The sequence below is a fragment of the Castor canadensis genome, chromosome X (genome assembly GCF_047511655.1).
Source record: "Castor canadensis chromosome X, mCasCan1.hap1v2, whole genome shotgun sequence".
NCBI classification, from domain to species: Eukaryota; Metazoa; Chordata; class Mammalia; order Rodentia; family Castoridae; genus Castor; species Castor canadensis.
The window spans coordinates 35,332,484-35,350,645 of record NC_133405.1 but is presented as its reverse complement, the minus strand read 5'-3'; the positions used below and the strand labels follow the sequence as shown (position 1 = coordinate 35,350,645).

Here is an 18,162-nt window from a genome sequence, read left to right as displayed (position 1 = left end):
CCCCCAACCCTCTGGGTCCAGAACACCCTGGCATCTGGGACAGACTCCGGGGGTAGTGGTACAGGTCAGGGCCCAGACCACCTCATGGGAGTCCTCTGATCTGCCCCTACCTGCTGTGTGACCTTGGGCCTCAGTCACACCTTTTCTGCCTCAGTCTCCCCGGAATAATAAGACCAGACTTCCGATGTCACAGCTGAGCCTTGCGCAGAGGGCCAAAAGAGACCCGTGCCTGGATGCAAATCCCTCCCATCTCTGTTCTCTGTCTGTCTGTCTGTCTCTCTCTCTGTCACACACACACACACACACACACACACACACATCTCACAAGTTGCCCAGGCTGGCCTGGCCTGGAAATCCTGGTCTCAAGTGTTCTCCTTTGCCAGCCCCCTGAGTGCTGGGAGTGCAGGTAGGTCTCACTCCTGGCCTGGAGCATTCATTCTTGTCCATCTGGGACTGACTGCTATAAGCCTGTTGCCAGCCCTGTCTTGCTTACCAGAAGAAGCCGTTGCCCTCTGTGCCCTGCAGCCCAGCACAGGTTCCAGCCCAGCCCAGTCTCCTGGCAGTGAGCCCCTTGGCAGGGCTGGCTCACCTCTGGACTTGGCAGCCAGGACCAACACAGGATGCATTGGTAGGAGGTGACTGACCTCGGCCAGAAAGCACCTTTCTACCCGATGGCTTCCCTCCAGGCTGGACAAGAAGGGGCCAGAAACACGTTCTAATGAACAGGCAGAGTCCAGCTGCAAAAATAGTTCCTTCTGACAAGGGAGTCCACATCCGATTCTCAGCCCCAGTGCAGAGTGTCCACCACATTCTCCCCCGTCTCCAAATCAATTTAGTATCTCTCTACTGCCTCTGCCCTGCAGCTACCAGGGTCCTGGCCTGAGGTGTATGGGGAGGATTTTTCAGAATCTGTGTGCATATTGAGGTGCACAGCTCAGGGACTATGTGATTTGGGGGAAGGTGACTCTTTTGAAAATCCCCTCCCTTGAAATCCAGGCTTTAAAACAGGAATAAGTTTCTCATGTAGCCTAGGCTGGCCTCGAACTCACTGTGTAGTCCAGGCTGGCCTCAAACGCTCTAGCTTCCTGATTCGGTGCCGCCCCCTACCCCCCAGTGCTGGAATTACATGAAGGTACCATGCCTGGCTCTAAATCTGAAACAATTTAAGATGTACTGAAAACACTGGAATTTGCTTTTCTAGAATGTGAATCAGTACATAGAAACATGTTATTACTCTTTTTTTAAATGTCTCATATCTAAAATAAATAAATAAAAGGAAGTAAATTCAAGTATCCTATAAGAACTTTTGTAAATGCCACAATGTACTCCCAGCACAACAATAAAAAAAGATTTAAAGCTCCTTTGAAAAAAATAAATTTACTCCTCTATCACTCTCCCTCCCTCCTTCTTAAAACAATTTCAACAGATTTCATTATTCTATTTTCATGCACGTGTGTAAAGGTCTCATATTTGCTGATGTCTAGAATACATTACCCGTGCTCTGTACTTACTTTTTCTCACTCCTGTTGCCTAGCCTACACTTGAATTCCTAATTCCTGTTGCCAAGACTGCTTCCTTGTATTTGGAATCTGTTACTCTTGGCTTCAGTACCTGCCTGTTTTTCCAAACCTTGCTTAAGCATCTGACTCTAACTTACTTACTGCTTAGCTTTGCATGTAGATCTTGGTATGTGCCTCTGTTTTTTATTTGTTTGTTTGTTTTTTGGCACCGGGAGCAGTAGTGGGGTTTAAACTCAGGGCCTCATGCTGGCTAGGCAGGCACTCTACAACTTGAGTCACTCTGACAGCCCTTTTTTGTGTTGGATATTTTCAAAACAGGATCTCATGAACTATTTGTCTGGGCTAGCTTCAAACTAAAGCTGGTTATCCTCCTGATCACCATCTCCTAAGTAACTAGGATTATAGGTGTGAGCCACCGGTACCTGGCTGTGCCTCTGGTTTTTGATTGCTCACTAGCTTGATTTTTATCTATCTATCTATCTATCTATCTATTTATTTATTTATTTATTGGTGCTGGGGTTTGAACTCACAGCCTACACCTTGAGCTACTCCAGCAGCTCCCCACCCCCACCTTTTTTGTGATGGGCTTTTTGAGATAGGGTCTCAAAAACTATTTGCCCAGGCTGTTCTTTCTCACTAGCTTTAAAGCACCAGCTATACACCAGTCATCAGGGTGTCCCAGGGCTCAGTCCTTAGACCTCTTTTCTATTTACATCCTGTCCTTTGTTAATATCATACATTTTCAGTTTTTCTCTTTTTGCCAACAACTCCAAATTTATTTCTTCAGTCCATATTTCTGCCCTGAATTCCAGGCTCATATCCAACTGTCTATTGGACACCTCCACTTAGATGTCTAACATGTCCAGAAACTGAGTGCATCCAAAACCGAACACTTGATCTTCTCCCAAACCAAATGTATTAGCTTCCTATTGCTACTGCACCATGGCCACATATTTAGTGGGTTTAAATGACACAAATATATTATCTTACAGTTCTGCATATTGAAAGTCCTACACAGGTCTTGCTGGGAAGGACTGAATTCCTTCCTGGAGGATTTAGTAGAGAATCTCTTTCTTTGTGTTTTTCAGATTCCTGAGGCTTTTCATATTCCTTGGCTCAAGACTCCTGCCTCTGTGTCCAAAGCCAGCAGCATAGCATCTCTCTCAGACCCTGTGTCCACCTGTGTCTTTCGCCATTTCTGCTTCCTCTCTCCACTTTCAAGGACCCCCTATGATTTCATTGGACCCACCCATATAATACAGGATAATCTTCATATTTAAAGTAAGTTTCCCTTTTCCATATAACCTAATGTAGATACAGGTTCTGGGGATTAGGATATGGACAACATTGCAGGGGGGCATTATTCTGCCTACCATAAACTGTAAACTCTCTTTTTTTTTCTTTCTTTCTTTTTCTTTTATTATTCATATGTGCATACAAGGCTTGGGTCATTTCTCCCCCCTGCCCCCACCCCCTCCCTTACCACCCACTCCGCCCCCTCCCGCTCCCCCCTCTCAATACCCAGCAGAAACTATTTTGCCCTTATTTCTAATTTTGTTGTAGAGAGAGTAGAAGCAATAATAGGAAGGAACAAGGGTTTTTGCTGGTTGAGATAAGGATAGCTATACAGGGCATTGACTCACATTGATTTCCTGTGCGTGTGTGTTACCTTCTAGGTTAATTCTTTTTGATCTCACCTTTTCTCTAGTTCCTGGTCCCCTTTTCCTATTGGCCTCAGTTGCTTTTAAGGTATCTGCTTTAGTTTCTCTGCGTTAAGGGCAACAAATGCTAGCTAATTTTTTAGGTGTCTTACCTATCCTCACCCCTCCCTTGTGTGCTCTCGCTTTTATCATGTGCTCACAGTCCAATCCCATTGTTGTGGTAAACTCTCTTTTTAATTAAAGTGTAACATATGTACAGATACATTGACAGATAGTAAACATACAGCTTGGCTGAATTTTTACTGAACATGCTCATGTAACCAGCATGGAGATCAGGAAGCAAAGGGCTAGGAGTGTAGCTTAGCAGTGTGGTTAGCATTGTGAGGCCCTGGGTTCCATTCCCTGCAACACACGCACGCACACACACACGCACACGCACCATTGCCAGCACTCAAGATGTTTCCTTTGTGCCCCTTCCTAGTCACTTCCTCAACCAAAAATACTATATCATTGAGTTGTTTTGTTCTGAACTTTATGCAAATACAGTCATAAAGTGTGTATTCTTTTATGTTAGGCTTTCTTCCTCTCAACATTTTTCTTTTTTTGGTGGTACTGGGGTTTGAACTTAGGGCCTCACACTTGCTAGGCAGGTGTTCAATCACTTGAACCACTCTGCCAGCTCATTTTGTGTGTGTGTGTGTGTGTGTGTGTGTGTGTGTGTGTGTGTGTGTGTTGAGTATTTTGGAGACAGTATCTCACTAACTATTTGCTCGGCTTGGCTTCAAACTTCAGTCCTCTTGATCTCTGTGTCCTGAGTAGCTAGGATTACAGGTGTGAGCCATTGGTGCCCGGCTTCCTTTCAACATTTGTGTCTATGAGATCGATTTATGTTGCGTGTAGCTGTGTATGATTCCTTCTCATTTCTCTGTATGAACTTACCAGTATATGAATCTACCACAGTTTATTTATCCATGCTGCTATTTGGAGTTATTACACAGAGTGGTGCTCTAAACATTCCAGTGCATACTGTCTGGTGATTGTACGTCTGCATTTATTTTGGATACATACCTAGGAGTATAATCAGTCACTAGGTCATAGAAGAAGCAAATGCTCAACTTCAATGGATACTGCCAAGGAGTTTGTAGCAATTTGCACTCTTACCAGCAGGGTGTGAGGGTTCTACTTGCTTCATAGTCTTTCCAACACTGGTGGGTGTAGTGGTGGCTCATTATAGTTTTATTTTGCATTTCTCTGATTCTTAATGAAAATGAGCTCATTTTCAAACATTTATCGTTCATTGTATGCTGTTTTAACCTTTTGGTTATTGCGTCACACTATTATATTATTTATTTCAAAACAAAGGAAAATAAGCTAAACCAAAACTAAACAGGGGATAATGTTACAGGTCCTTTTCACCAAATAAGGGGAAAGTTTAAGAGAGAGAGAGAGAGATAGAGAGAGAGAGCGAGTGAGAGAGAGAGAGAGGAGAATATGTGAGGTGGGGGAGGGAGAGAGGGAGAAAGAGAGAGAGAGAGAGACAGAGAGAGAGAGAGAGAGAGAGAGAGAGAGAGAGAGAGAGAGAGAGAGAGAGAGAGACTCAAAAGTTCCTTGAATCACTGATTTTGTGGTTCCACTGTATACTCCAAGGTCCTTCTTACTTGCTGGGATGAACAATATCATGGGACCCCATACTTGAAAACCAGAAGAAAATGGAAAAATATCTATACATACAGAAGAGCCTTACTGTACAACTTCTTTCCTATCCTTTATTGAACAGGGTGCCTTAAAATTTTTATTTTTATTATTTGTTCTTTTAAGACTTGGGAGGCTGAGATCAGAAGGATCACGGTTCCAGGCCAGCTGAGATCCCATCTCCAAAAGAATAACTGGAGCAAAATGGACTGGGGGTAGGGCTCAAGTGGTAGAGCGTCTTCTTTGCAAGCACGAATCCCTGAGGTCAAACCCCAGTCTCGGGGAAAAAAAAATTAGGCTTGAGCTATGCATGGTATCACACCTGTAGTCTCAGCTACTCAGTAGCTTGAGGCAGGAAGATTACTGCAGTCCAAGTGTTCTAGGCCAGCCTGGGCAACATAGTGAGACACTGTAGAAAAGAAGTATGGAAGGAAAGCAGGTAGGAAGCAAAGGGAAGGGAAGAGATAGAAGGATATCAGGCTTGAGGAATTTGGGATTATAAAAAGCCCCCAAAGGGAAAAAATCAGACGACTATATATGAGACTATATAAGGGGTAAAGGGGCATGGCTCAAGTGCTTGCCTAGCATATGTGAGATCCTGGATTCAATTCTCAGTAAAAAAAAATTTCATAGTTTATGTTTTTTCTTTATAAACTTTATAGATCCCTTACCTTTTTTGTTTCAAATACTTCAGACTACTGTTCAGATAATCACAAATAACAGTGAGTTCAAAAATGAAATCACTTAGAGTCATCAGCTAAGAACAGGTAATTTCAAAGTGTAAAGTCTGATCTTAGTATATGTGCTGCTGAAATGAGCAAAGAAAGCTTTATCTTAATGTTAGGATGAATAATTTTTTTTGGTGGGACTTAGGTTTCAACTCAGGGCTTCACTCTTGAGCAACACCTCCAGCCCCAAGATGAACAATTTTAAGTTAGTCTTTCTTTCTGTTACAATTTGAAAAGGCTGTTTGGATTTTCTGCCCTAAATCTTACCCTCAAAAGGTTGTTTGCCAATAGTTTCCTAAATCCTTTCCTATTCTACTCAGTTTTACATATAAGCAAAGGAGAGAATAATCTATTGCCTTTTTGTGAAGATAAGCATTTAGTTCTTTTGTAACCACCAGTGTGAGTGTCTATACCCATGGGTATGCACAGGCACATAAGTAGAGTCAGAATGTGTCTGAGAAGTGTAGAATAAAATTGTCTGCCAGCCGGGCAGGGTAGCAAGTGCTTGTAGTTCCAGCTGCGTGGGAGGCTGAGGCATGAGGATTGCTTGAGTCAGGAGTTCAAGACCAGCCTGGGCAACATAGCAATATTCCATCTCTCAATTAAAAAAATGTCTCTTCTCCATTCTCAGAAGAGAAAAATGGACAAGGAATACTAAGCAGAGAGAAAACGCTTTTGGGACCTAAAATATTCCTTTCATGTATGTGCTTTGCTATAGATTGCTTTTCTCTACACTAATTTTAAAAAAGCTGGAGATAGAGAATATTCAATACCCCATTAGCTAAATAAGAACTTGTTACTAACTAACCATCGTTTTGTTATTTTTCATAATTTTGAGAAAGGATCTCACCATGTAGCCCATGGTGGCCTTGAACTCCTGGGCTCGAGCAATTCTCCTGCCTCAGCCTCCCAAGTGTTGGGATTACAGGTGAGATCCACCATACTTGGCTATGATTGTGCTTTTATAGTGATGACATAATGCTTGTAAAATGCTGGTCACATGATAGAGCCTCAATTTATATTAGCTGCTATATAACACAGAGAGGTTAAGTAAGGTAAATAACAAAAAATAAAGTTTGGAGCTGGATCATGAGGTGACTTTAGCAAAAACCACTACAGTGGAGTGGTGAATTTGTCAGGATAAATTAGACTATGTTGCAACTACAGAAACTTCTGTGGCTTAACCAAGTCTATTTCCCTCTTACCCAAAGTCTGCAGCAGAGCCTGGAAACTCTTCAAAACAGCTGCCCTCCATGGCATAGTGACTTTAGCAATTGAATATGCTTTGATATTTTACCTTTACCATCTCAGTGTAAGATTCCCACGTTCACTCCAGTAAGGGAGGAGAGAAATCAGACAATAATGTAAAAGCTTTGCACAGGTATTGCTTCTGCTCACTTAACAGTCAAGTCATGTGTAATACAAGGGTGTAGAGACCCCCATATGCTCCAGAAGGAAGGGAAACAGGTTATTGGTCATCATTAATACTGTCCACCAGAAGTGGTAAGATCAAAAGGAAGGCTTTTTGGTGAGTAAAGAGTAAATGGGAAGCTGGACACCTGTGGCTGGCGCCTGTAGTCCTAGCTACTCAGGAGGCAGAGATCAGGGGGATCAAGGATCGAAGCCAGCCCTGGCAAATAGTTTGTAAGAATCTATCTCAAAAAAAAAATTACAAAAAAGGGCTGCTGGAGTGGCTCAAGGTAAAGACCCTGAGTTCAAGCCCCATTACTATAAAAAAAAAGTAAATAGGGAGGAGAAATCAATTTCCTGCATGAAAGAATGAGGACATCCACTGATCCCATTCCCCAGTGAAAATGAAGAAATTTATAAAACAATTACCACCACTGTTTATAGTACTTGAAATGGCTCTAAGGGCATACATATATTCAACAACATGAAAGATTGCATGTTTTCTCTCATATGTGGAATCTAGATGAAATAAAATGACATAAAAAGTAGAAAGTTGACTATTTGGGGAGAGGAAAGGGACCAGCTGGAGGGAGGAGGTGGACAAGAAAGGGTAATGTGGAGCAAATAAGTATATGTATGAAAATGTCATAACAAAACCCATTATTTGTATCATTAATGTATGCTAATAACTAGTAATAATTTTTGGAGACTTCAATACCCCATTTTCTTTCTTTCCTATCTTGTCTTTCTTTTTTTCAAGCAGTTCTGGGGTCTGAACTCTGGGTTTCCCACTTGCTAGGCAAGCATTCTACTGCTTGAGTCACACCTCTAGCCCTTTTTCCTCTGGTTATTTTAAAGATAGGGTCTTGCTTTTTGCCTAGGCCAGCCTGGACTGTGACCCTCCTATTTCATGCTTCCTGCCATAGTTTGGATGACAGGCATGCTACCACACCCAGCTTTTTTCATTGAGATAGGGATTTTGCAATGTTTTTTTTTTTGCCAAGGTTTGCTTGGAACATTATCCTTCCAATCTCAGCCTCCCAAGTAGCTATGATTACAGGTGTGAGCCACTGGTGCCCAGCTAAGATATTTTTCTTAATGAGATGTAATGATGTACAAGGAAACACACATAAACATACATTCCAATGAGTTGGAATAGCTGTAGACACTCATGTAACAAACACCCAATTAAGATATAAAACATTTCCACTGCTTCCCCAAACATTCAAGGAGGATCCTTTTTTTTTTGGCAGTACTGGGGTTTGAACTCAGGGTCTCACACTTGCTAGGCAGGTGCTCTACCACTTAAGCCACTCCACCAACCCAAGAAAGATAATTTTTTTAAAATTCAGTGTCAGGTCATGCCATTTCTGTGCTCAAAAACCTCTCAGTGGTTGGTCCTCCCCCCAACAGAGAATAAAAGCCAAAGTCTTTACAATGGCTGTAGTTTCCCCCTTCCTCCATTACTACTCTTAGCTCATCTTAAGAGTTCTTTCCTCCTGCTTTAGTTCATTCCAATTACATTTCTTCCTCCCTGTTCCCAGCACATGTCACACACTTTCCTGCACTAGGACTTTTGCACTTGGTGTTGTCTGGCATATGCTACTCCCAGATATCTCCTTCATTTAGGTCTTGCTCAAACATCACCCTATCAGAAGAGGCCCTCCCTGACCACCCTGTATAAAATAACATTCCTCCACACCCTTGCACGTTCACCCCCTTGTCACAATTTGGTATTATATACCCACGTATATGTATATATACATGAGTCTGTTACTGTCTTTCATGTAAATTTTATGAGAGCAGGGATTTATGCTTTTTGTTATGGCTGTGCCTCCAGTGCTTAGGTTAATACCTGTCATGTTGTGGGTGTGCATAAAAATATTTCTTTTTGCAGGACTGGGGTTTGAACTCAGGGCTGCATGCTTGCAAAGCAGGCACTCTATCACTTGAGTCTCTGGTTCACTTTGCTCTGGTTATTTTGGAGATTGAGTTTTGAGAACTTTTTGCCTGGGCTGGCCTCAAACCACCATCCTCCTGATCTCAGCCTTTCATGTACAGAATTGCCTTTAAGAAACTCAAATTGAGCCTGGTGCCTGTAGTTCACGCCTGTAATCCAAGCTACCCAGGAGGCAGAGATCAGGAGGATCAAGGTTCCAAGCAAGCTTGGGCCAAGTAGTTCGCCAGACCCTGTCTTGAAAATACCTAACACAAAAACAAGGGTGGTGGAGTGGCTCAAGTGGTAGAGAGCCTGCCTAGCATAAGATCCCAAATTCAAATTATTATGTGAAAAAGCCTGTATTTCTAACACTTGGGAGGACAAGGTAGGAGTATCATGAGTTCAAGATCACTTTGGGCTACATAGATCTTATCTTTAAAAAATTTTGCTGGGCACCAGAGGTTTATACCTGTAATCCTAGCTACTCAGGAGGCAGAGATTAGGAGGATGGTGGTTCAAAGCCAACTCAGGCAAATAGTTCCAGAGACCCTATCTCAAAAATACCAACACAAAAATGGGTTGAAAGAGTGGCTCCAGCAGTAGAGCACCTGCTAAGCAAGTGTGAGGGCCTTACTTCAAACTCTAGTACCACAAAAAAATTAGCCAAATGTCATCTTTTTCACTTTTTTTTTTTTTTGGTGGGACTGGGGTTTGAACTTAGGGCTTTGCATTTGCTCTTTTTGTTGCTGTTCTTTTGGTGGTACTAGGGTTTGAACATAGGGCCTCATGCCTGCTGGGCAGGTGTTCTACTACTTGAGCCACTCCACTAGCCCAATGCTTCGCACTTGTAAAAACAAGGGCTGTACAGATTGAGCTTGCCTCCAGCCCATTTTGCTGTAGTTATTTTGGAGATGGAGTCTTGTGAAATATTTGCCTAGACTGGCTTTAAACCTCTGTCCTCCAGATCTCAGCCTCCCAAGTAGCTAGGATTACAGGTGTGAGCTATCAGCACCTGGCTTCTCTTAGCTCTTTAAAACTAATTTGATCTACGCTTGTTAATTCCATTTCTTCTCAGATCTACCTTCTAGAATTTGTCATCAGCAGCATTACTTCTCTTTCATCTTGTGTTTTTTTCTTGATCTTTTATCTCAGCTTATATAGTAGATCATAATTCCCATAAAGCTTTATTCTTTTAATTTTTTTTTGATAGAGTCTTGCTATGCATTACAGGCTGGCCTAGAACTCATAATCCTCTTGCCTCAGACTCCCAAGTGTTGGGATTACAGGTGTGCACAGCCATGCCTGGCTTTTATTCTACTTCTGAATAAATTTTTAAGTATACACTCTCAGAATAGTAAAACCTGAGCAATTTTTATGGTTCTTCTGCTACTCATCATCTCTAAGACACTTTTCCTTCTTTGTTTTGCATGGCAATGTACAGTCCTGCTTCTTTATCTGCTTCTATAATGTCCTCTTTCCTTTCCTATTCAGCTATTTTTTTCCTCTCATCCCTTAAATGTTTCCTTAAGCCCCTTTCTCAGTAGAACTCTCATGTATGCCATAATACTTTGCATAGCTTTTGTTATAGGATGTATCACTCTGTCACATGAGTTCCTGTCTCTGAACTCCTCCAAGGCTGGTTTGCCTTAGTTTTTTTTTTTTTTTTGTAGTTCTGGGGACAGAACCCAGGGCCTTTTGAGCCACTCCACCAGTCATTTTTTGTCTTGAGTATTTTTGAGATAGGGTCTGTTTGCCTGGCCTGGCTTCAAACTACGATCCTCTTGATCTCTGCCTTCCAAGTAGCTAGGATTACAGGTGTGAGTCACTGGTGCTTGGCCCCAGTGCACTCTTTTCTTGTACTCATCACACTTGTCAATGTTTAATGTCTAGCTCCATGACAGACATTGTGTCTACTTTGTTCATTGGTAAACAGCCCCCACGCCAAGCACAGTGCTTGAGAGATATCTTTGCATGAATTAATGATTGTGAATAAAAAGACTTTAACCCAATTTATTCTTTCATCTGTTTCTTAATATCAGCCCAAATTCTACTTATATCAATAAAAATTTACAATTTGGCCTAACCCTCCTCCCTGCCTCTTGTTTTCCATCTCTCTGTAATCCATCCATAACCACAACCTCAGTAATGTTAAAGAAAACACAAGTCTGATAGTCTTCCTCTCCCCTAACCTCTTATCTCCCCATTACCTACAGAATACAGTCAAAGCTCCTCAGCTTGGATTCAAGGCTTTGGTCCCAATCTCCCTTCTTAAACCTCCTGGTCTTATTTATTAAGTGCTACATGCCAAGCACTAGGCTAGTCATTGAGGGGTTCCCAAAGCAGTTGGGAAGACAACTGCTAACTTTAACAGGGTGTGCTTAGCTCTATGAGAGTCTGTGAGAACACCAACACTTTCAGGCAATGGATTATAAGACATTAAGTTTTTGCCCTCTGCCAAGTTCAAAAGTTCAGTTTAGACTGCACCTCCAATAAGGTGGTCACTAGCCACATTTTCTTCACTCAACAGTCATATGAGGCTAGTATTTTTTTTGCATGGGGGGCTGCTACTGGGGTTTGAACTCAGGGCCTTGAGCTTGCTAGGCAGGAACTCTACCACTTGAGCCACATTGCCTCCTGCCATAAGGCTAGGAGCTATCATATCTGACAGAACAGAGCATTTCCATCATCCATGGGGGTGGGGGGGCTACCTATAGGTGCTTCAAAAAGAGTGAGGACCATCCACAAAACAGAGCAATGACCATCTGCCATACATGCACCCTGTGGTGTTAGCCACTAGCCCCCAACTGAATCCTGCTCCCCAGCATTGGGGCTTGGGTGTATTTTAAAGCAGTACTGGCTCCCCAGAGATAATGCATTAAAGCAGTTTGTAAAGTATTAAGTGATACTGAAATGTGATATAATAAATAGGTTCAGTTCTTGCTTTCATCACAGCTTTGGTTACTTCAAGCAAATTCTGGCTCTTTTCTTGAACTTCTCCCATTCCCATAATTTATGGCAGAATGTTCTGAATATTATAGATACACGGACTGTTTATCCCACGGCTAAAAATCCAGATAATACCTACCTCGAAGCTTTTAATCCAGGACCCTACTTCACCACTAGCCTTCTCTGTCGCTTATCCTAAAAAGAAAGGACACGGATTTCAAAAGAACAACAAAATATTTATTTTGAGATTTGAGAATTATGGAAAACCTAAGTAATGGGAATTGGATCCTCATTGGGGTCTCCGGGGAAATCAGAAGCACCACCCTCTGCAGTTCGATGCTTTCCCAGTTTAGCAATCAATTCTTTTGCAGGATTGAAGACGCCATTGGTCTGCTGGTCACAGACATAGCAGCGCGGGGTGGTGCGGAAATGCTGCAGTGCACAGCTCTCACAGAAATAATGCCTGCACTTGGTGACAACTGGGTTTTGGAAGGTCTGGCGACAGATGAAACACTTGAATGGTATTTCCTCATCATCGCTTCCTACTTCGTAGTTTTCATCCTCATAGACACCATAGCGACCCTCATCAAGCTCACGTTCGATCTGCCACCCGTGCTTGTAATCTGAACGGTCATGGAGGAACTTGCAGCTGTCTCCAAAGCCGCAGAAACCAGTCTCCTTGTAATCCTTACAGATGTCGGGCTGGTAATCCCAGCGCACGGTGGCACGGAGATGCTCAGGCGCTCGGATGGGGCCCTTCCTCACCATTCCGGAGGAAGCATTGCCCATAGACGTATCCTTGGGCTTCATGTACTTTTGGTAATTATTGATTCCCCGATAGATCTTGTCATCCTCCTTTCCTCTTAGCTCCTCCTGGATTTTCTGACTGCGCTCGAAAATAGCTTGTGCGTCACGCTCCTTCTCGGTGTCCAGCTCATAGACGGCTGTCGCCCCCATATCTTCGGGCCCCACGGGTTTCGCCGAACGGGTGGACTTGTAGACCACGCCGAGGCTCTCGGGCTCTTTCTCGTCCTCCTCCTCCTCGCTACTCAAGTCGCCGTAGGACGCCTTCGTTTTACCGCTGCCACGCGTCTTCTGGATCATTGGATTGTGTGTCGCTCGTTTCTTCTCCGGTCGGATCACAGTGCTGCCTTCGTCACTGCTGCTGCTACTTTCTCCTGGCTCCGGGTCACAGACCCGGCGCTTTCGGCGGCCCGCAGCCCCTTTCCGCCTAGGCTTTTTAAAGAGGAAGGTGCACACCTGGTCTGCTGACTTTCCTGGAGAAAGCTGCTCTGCCATTTTAGATTTCCGAGCTTTGAAACTGCTACGGCGTGTTATTGGGTCGCACAGAGCCTCTCTTCGCGCTATAGTACGTCTAATGCTCTGCTAAGAGTCTGAAGGAAAGAACCAGATACAGGAAAGGAAGTGCAACTGCGCGAGCGTCAGCCAATTTTGAGCCCTGGCGGACTCCGTCTCTTCCGGGAGACGTACGTGGCACCGCCCCTCCCGCGTGCTGCCGCGGGGCTTACTGGGAAGGGGGCCGTAGCCCGGTCACCTTTAAGAAGGCGAAGGATCGGGTTTTGGTTGAGGTGACTGTGCCGAGATGTGGTTCGAAATTCTCCCAGGACTCTGCCTTATGGGTGTGTGCGTGGTCATCCCCGGAGTGGCCACTGCCTACATTCACAAGTTCACCAATGGGGGCAAGGTAAGGCGGGTTACCTGGGAGGGGTAACTCCTCGCACCAGCGTTTCCAAAAAGGCGGGTGGAGTGGAAAGTTCATTACGATGTACTGCCGCTCTCCAAGGTGGAGAATGAGGGCGGCCCTATTTTTCTTGTTGCCTAAAAGAGAAGGCTTTTAGGAGTCCATAGGGGTCCACATCCTGCTCTAGCAAAAAACAGCTACTTTCTAGTTGTGGGAGAGTGGTCCAGCCGGGAGCCGTTTGCTCGCGCCTGTCATTCTAGCTACTCAGGAGGCAGAGATCAGGAGAATCGAGGTTCGAAGCCAGCACAGGCAACTAGTTCAGAGACCCTATCACGAAAATATCCAACACAAAAAGGGCTGGCAGAGTGGCTTAAGTGGTAGGATGCCTGCCTTGCAAGCGTGAGGCCCAGACTTCAAACTCCAGCTCAGACACACACACACAAAGAATGGGCGTAGCGTCTTGAAAGCTGGAACGGTAGATCAGAAAAAGTAGTTCTAGTCTTGCCTCTTCTGGTCTCCTTTCTTGTCGATTTTAATTTTAATTTCTCACATCCACATCTCCTACTGACTTTTTCCCTACTCTTAATCCCCTCCCCCCGCGTTTTTTTGGAGACAGGGTCTCACTGTAAAGCTCAGGCTGGCCTTGAACTCACAAACCTCCTGTCTCAGCCTCCCAGATACTGGGATTATGGATGTGTACTGCCACGCCTGTCTTTTCCTCACCACGCCTGTCTTTTCCTCACTTTAATCTTAAATTTTAGTGGTCTTATTTCGTTTAAGAGATTCTAGTTTTGTATTGTTCATTTGGCTTTTATTTCAGTGATGATTCCATTTTTCTATCAAGCCACTTTTTTTTTGCGGGGAGTACTGGGGTTTGAACTCAGGGCCTCACACTTGCTAGGCAGGTGCTCTCTACCATTGGAGTCACTGCACCAGCCCTGCGGGTCACTTCTTAAAAGTTGTAAGATCAGTCTGCTGTGTCACTCACCTTTATAAACGGCAATAATTGTCTTTTATTTGCAGGAAAAAAGGATGGCCCATTGTCCATATCAGTGGAGTTTGATGGAAAGAGATAGACGCATTTCTGGAGTCAATCGTTACTATGTGTCCAAGGTAAGATGACTGATGACTCTGCCAGGGTTGAGGTGGGTAATGTCTTGCCAAAAGTCATACAGTACTCATTTAATTTGCATTTTTTGTCTACTGGTGAGGTGAGCAGCCTTTTACATATGAAACGATCTTTTGTATTTCTTATTCTGTGGATTGTTTGCCTATATCCTTTGCCTTTTCTGGAAACTCCTTTTTGAAAAACAAAATTGCTGTGCTTGGGATTGAATCCAGGATCTTGGGCATCCTAGGCATGTGCTCCACCACAGAACTACATCCCCAGACCTTCTCTGCCTCTTCTGTTGCTTGTTTTTATTTTTATTTATTTATATATTTTTGGTAGTTCTGGGGTTTGAACTCAGGGCCACACTTGCTAGGCAGATGCTATGCCACTTGAGTCACTCCACCAGCCCTTTCTTTTTCATTTAATAGTTGTTCTTTCTGTATTCTGGATTTTAATTTTAAAAAAGTTAGGTGTATGACAAATGTTTCTCCTAGCCTGCTCTGTCTTTTTAATTTTATGATGTTTTTCATCAGATAGTAGTTTTTAAATTTGGTGTTCAATTTATCATGTTTTATTCTGGATTCTTTATTCTTACAAAGGCCTTTTCCACCAAAGATTATAAGAATATTTTCTTACAAATTCTCAAAATACTGTTTCAGTTTCTTTTTTTCTATTTTTCTATTTAGTTATTTGGTTTATATGTTATGTAATGTGAAATGAAGATTTAACTTTACTTTTTTCCAGGATATAGCTAGTTGTCACAATTATCCACTTATTGAACAGTCGATTTTTATTTGTAATACCACTCTAGTAAACTAAATTTCCATATATATGTGGTCTTATTTCATAAATTTGCTTTTCTTTACTCCATTGGTCTGCCAATTAGTGCACCAATACCTTATTTAAAGAATTGTTATAATTGGACTGGGGGCATGGCTCAAGTGTTAGAGCTCCTACATAGCAAAGGCAAGGCCTGGGTTCAATTCCCAGTATGCCAAAAAAAAAAGAATTGCTATAATTTTTTATTTGATTGAGTCATATGAAATTGCTGTTTTTTATTGGTTAAAAATGATCAAGTAGTATCATTTTCATATGACTCAACCTAATGGTATGTTTTTATAACTTGGATGAGTAATTCATACTCCTAATTCTTTAAAAATTTTAATTTTATAATTGCTTCTTGCTTGTGTTCTTCACAGTCAACCTAGGTAAATACTATTTTCATTTTATAGTGATTTGTGATTCAACAATACTATAAAGACTCAACCTAGGTGATCTGCCTCTCAGTTTAGTGCTATTTGAGAATCAGATCTAATGAATATAAAGATAAATAGTAAGTAGACCCCTTTTATTTGCAGTTTTGCTTTCCATGGTTTTAGTTATGCATTGTCAGCTGTGGTCTGAAAATACTAGGTGTCAATTTTTTTGGTTGGTACTGGGGTTTGAACTCAGACCCTCATGCTTGCTAGGCAGGCGCTCTATCATTTGAGCCATTCTGCCAACCCTAAAGGTTTTTTTTTGTTTTTGTTTTTATTTATTTATTTATTTGGCGGTGTGAGGGTTTGAACTTAGGGCCTTATGCCTGTTAGGCAGGCACTCTACCACTTGAGCCACTCTGCCAGCCCAGCTGTGGTCTGAAAATACTAAATGGAAAACTCCAGAAATAAACAATTCTTAACTATTAAATACCTTTTTTATAGAGTATTGTTATAATTTTAACTTATTATTAGGTATTGTTCTTAATTTATAAGTTAAGCTTTATTATAGGAATGTCTATACAGGAAATGATAATATATATAGCATTGGTTACTATCTATGTGTTCAGGCTTTTGCTGGGGGTTTTGGAACATGTCCCTGCGGATAAAGAGGGGATGACTATACCTATGTATCTAGAGCTGTATTTCTCAAAGAATGGTCAAAGAATCTATCAATCTCCTGGTGTGTGAAATAGAATTAGGATTTCTAAGAGGTGGTAACTCCTAGAAATACGTGGTTTTAACTTCTCTCAAGGCAATTCTTCTTGGAGTAGGAAGCTGTTGTTGTCTTAGTAACTGGGAGAAATGTCATCACTGAAGAATCTTTTGTAGATTCTGAAGCATTTGGTTGTGAACTGAATAAGATACAATGGGTCATTTGAATGAATTAGTGTAGTGATTGTGGAACAAGGGATTTTGGAGTTGGTGTCTTTGTACTTGAATTCTGGTACTTGCTTACTGACTTAAGGGAGTGATTTTTGTTGAGACAGTCTAAGCAAGTGATTTTTAACCTCTCCGAGCCTCCATTTTTCTCATTTGTAAATAAAAATGGAATGAGGATAATAGTATGTACCTCATGTTTTACCTTATTATCCTCAGACTCTGGAGGATGCTTTGTATAAGGATGCGGGTGGTAAAGTTGCTTGACTTTAGTTCTGATTAGGGTGGGGGAAGGGTATTTTCAAATAAAATAGTATGTTTACTGCTGTTAGAAAATGAAAAGTGGGATCTTAGGGCTGGGTTTGTGGCTCAAACAGTAGAGCACAAGCCTAGCAGATCCGAGGCCCTGAATTCAAACCCCAGTACTGGCCTCCTCCCCCCAAAAAAGTGGAATCATTACAGATTTATTGATTATTGTTGCCATTAGGGAAATGTGAGATGTTTTTAATAACATTTGCTTAAATAACAAAATGCTGTTCTGTGACACTGGAAATAAAGTACATGGTGCATCTTTGATGGGAGCAGAATTTTCATATTCTTTTTAAACTGTTTTTCAGGGTTTGGACAACATTGATTAAAGAAGCTGTTTCCTGATTGATGAAACAATAAATTAGTTATGGTCATCTACCCCTGCTAGAAGCTTATGCAGTATATTATATAGCATACGGTGTGTTATGTAATGCTTAATAAAAATAAAATGAAAAAGAAAAATCAAAGGCATTTCTTTTTAAAAAAATATTCTGCACAAAATCAAGCAGTCTATCTAATGTAGCTTTATTACTTTAAAAAAACTAGAAAACAGTCAAGGCCTATAAAATTATAGACATACTCTACACCAAACACCTCTCTCTGTAGATAACATCTAATACTTCATATATGGTATTATAATTAATTATGATTAATTGATCATAATTATTAATTGATTACAATGATTACCATTGTAATAGATATTAATATTTTTAAAAACTTACTCAGAGATTGCTAGTAGAATACAGAAAAAAGATTTTTTTTTTGCCTCTAGTTGCTTTTCTGAGTTGATCCTGCAGTGTTTAAAATTCCAGTTAGTGGGGCTGGAGATACAATTCAATGGTTGAGTGCTTAACCTAGCATGTGCAAGGCCCTGAGTTTGATCCTGCATTTTGTATCATTTTTGATTTGTTTCTTGGTAGATACCTTCCTCAGTTCCAGAAAACATGGGGAGACCAATTGTATTTGGGCTAGTGAGTCGTTGGGTAATACAATTTACAAACAAGTATGC

General features: G+C 41.9%; 2 protein-coding genes across 2 annotated transcripts; one reads left to right on the top strand and one right to left on the bottom strand.

Annotated features, from left to right (window-relative positions):
* Positions 1 to 12,111: 12,111 nt before the first annotated feature.
* On the bottom strand, positions 12,112 to 13,350 carry Rnf113a (ring finger protein 113A). Its single transcript, XM_020157049.2, has one exon. It carries the CDS (start codon positions 13,193 to 13,195, stop codon positions 12,164 to 12,166), a length of 1,032 nt encoding a protein of 343 aa, XP_020012638.1. The 5' UTR covers positions 13,196 to 13,350; the 3' UTR covers positions 12,112 to 12,163.
* A 3-nt stretch (positions 13,351 to 13,353) lies between these two features.
* Positions 13,354 to 17,620, top strand: Ndufa1 (NADH:ubiquinone oxidoreductase subunit A1). The gene is made up of 3 exons (XM_020157051.2): positions 13,354 to 13,601; positions 14,622 to 14,711; positions 17,462 to 17,620. Exons 1-3 carry the CDS (start codon positions 13,500 to 13,502, stop codon positions 17,480 to 17,482), a joined length of 213 nt encoding a protein of 70 aa, XP_020012640.1. The 5' UTR covers positions 13,354 to 13,499; the 3' UTR covers positions 17,483 to 17,620.
* The last annotated feature ends 542 nt before the right edge of the window (positions 17,621 to 18,162 follow it).

Coding starts and splice junctions, on each gene's coding strand:
- Rnf113a (XM_020157049.2), bottom strand. CDS start 13,195: ATGGCAGAGCAGCTTTCTCCAGGAAAGTCAGCAGACCAGGTGTGCACC.
- Ndufa1 (XM_020157051.2), top strand. CDS start 13,500: ATGTGGTTCGAAATTCTCCCAGGACTCTGCCTTATGGGTGTGTGCGTG. Junction 13,602..14,621: donor AGTTCACCAATGGGGGCAAG/GTAAGGCGGGTT, acceptor TTTTATTTGCAG/GAAAAAAGGATGGCCCATTG. Junction 14,712..17,461: donor ATCGTTACTATGTGTCCAAG/GTAAGATGACTG, acceptor ACTGTTTTTCAG/GGTTTGGACAACATTGATTA.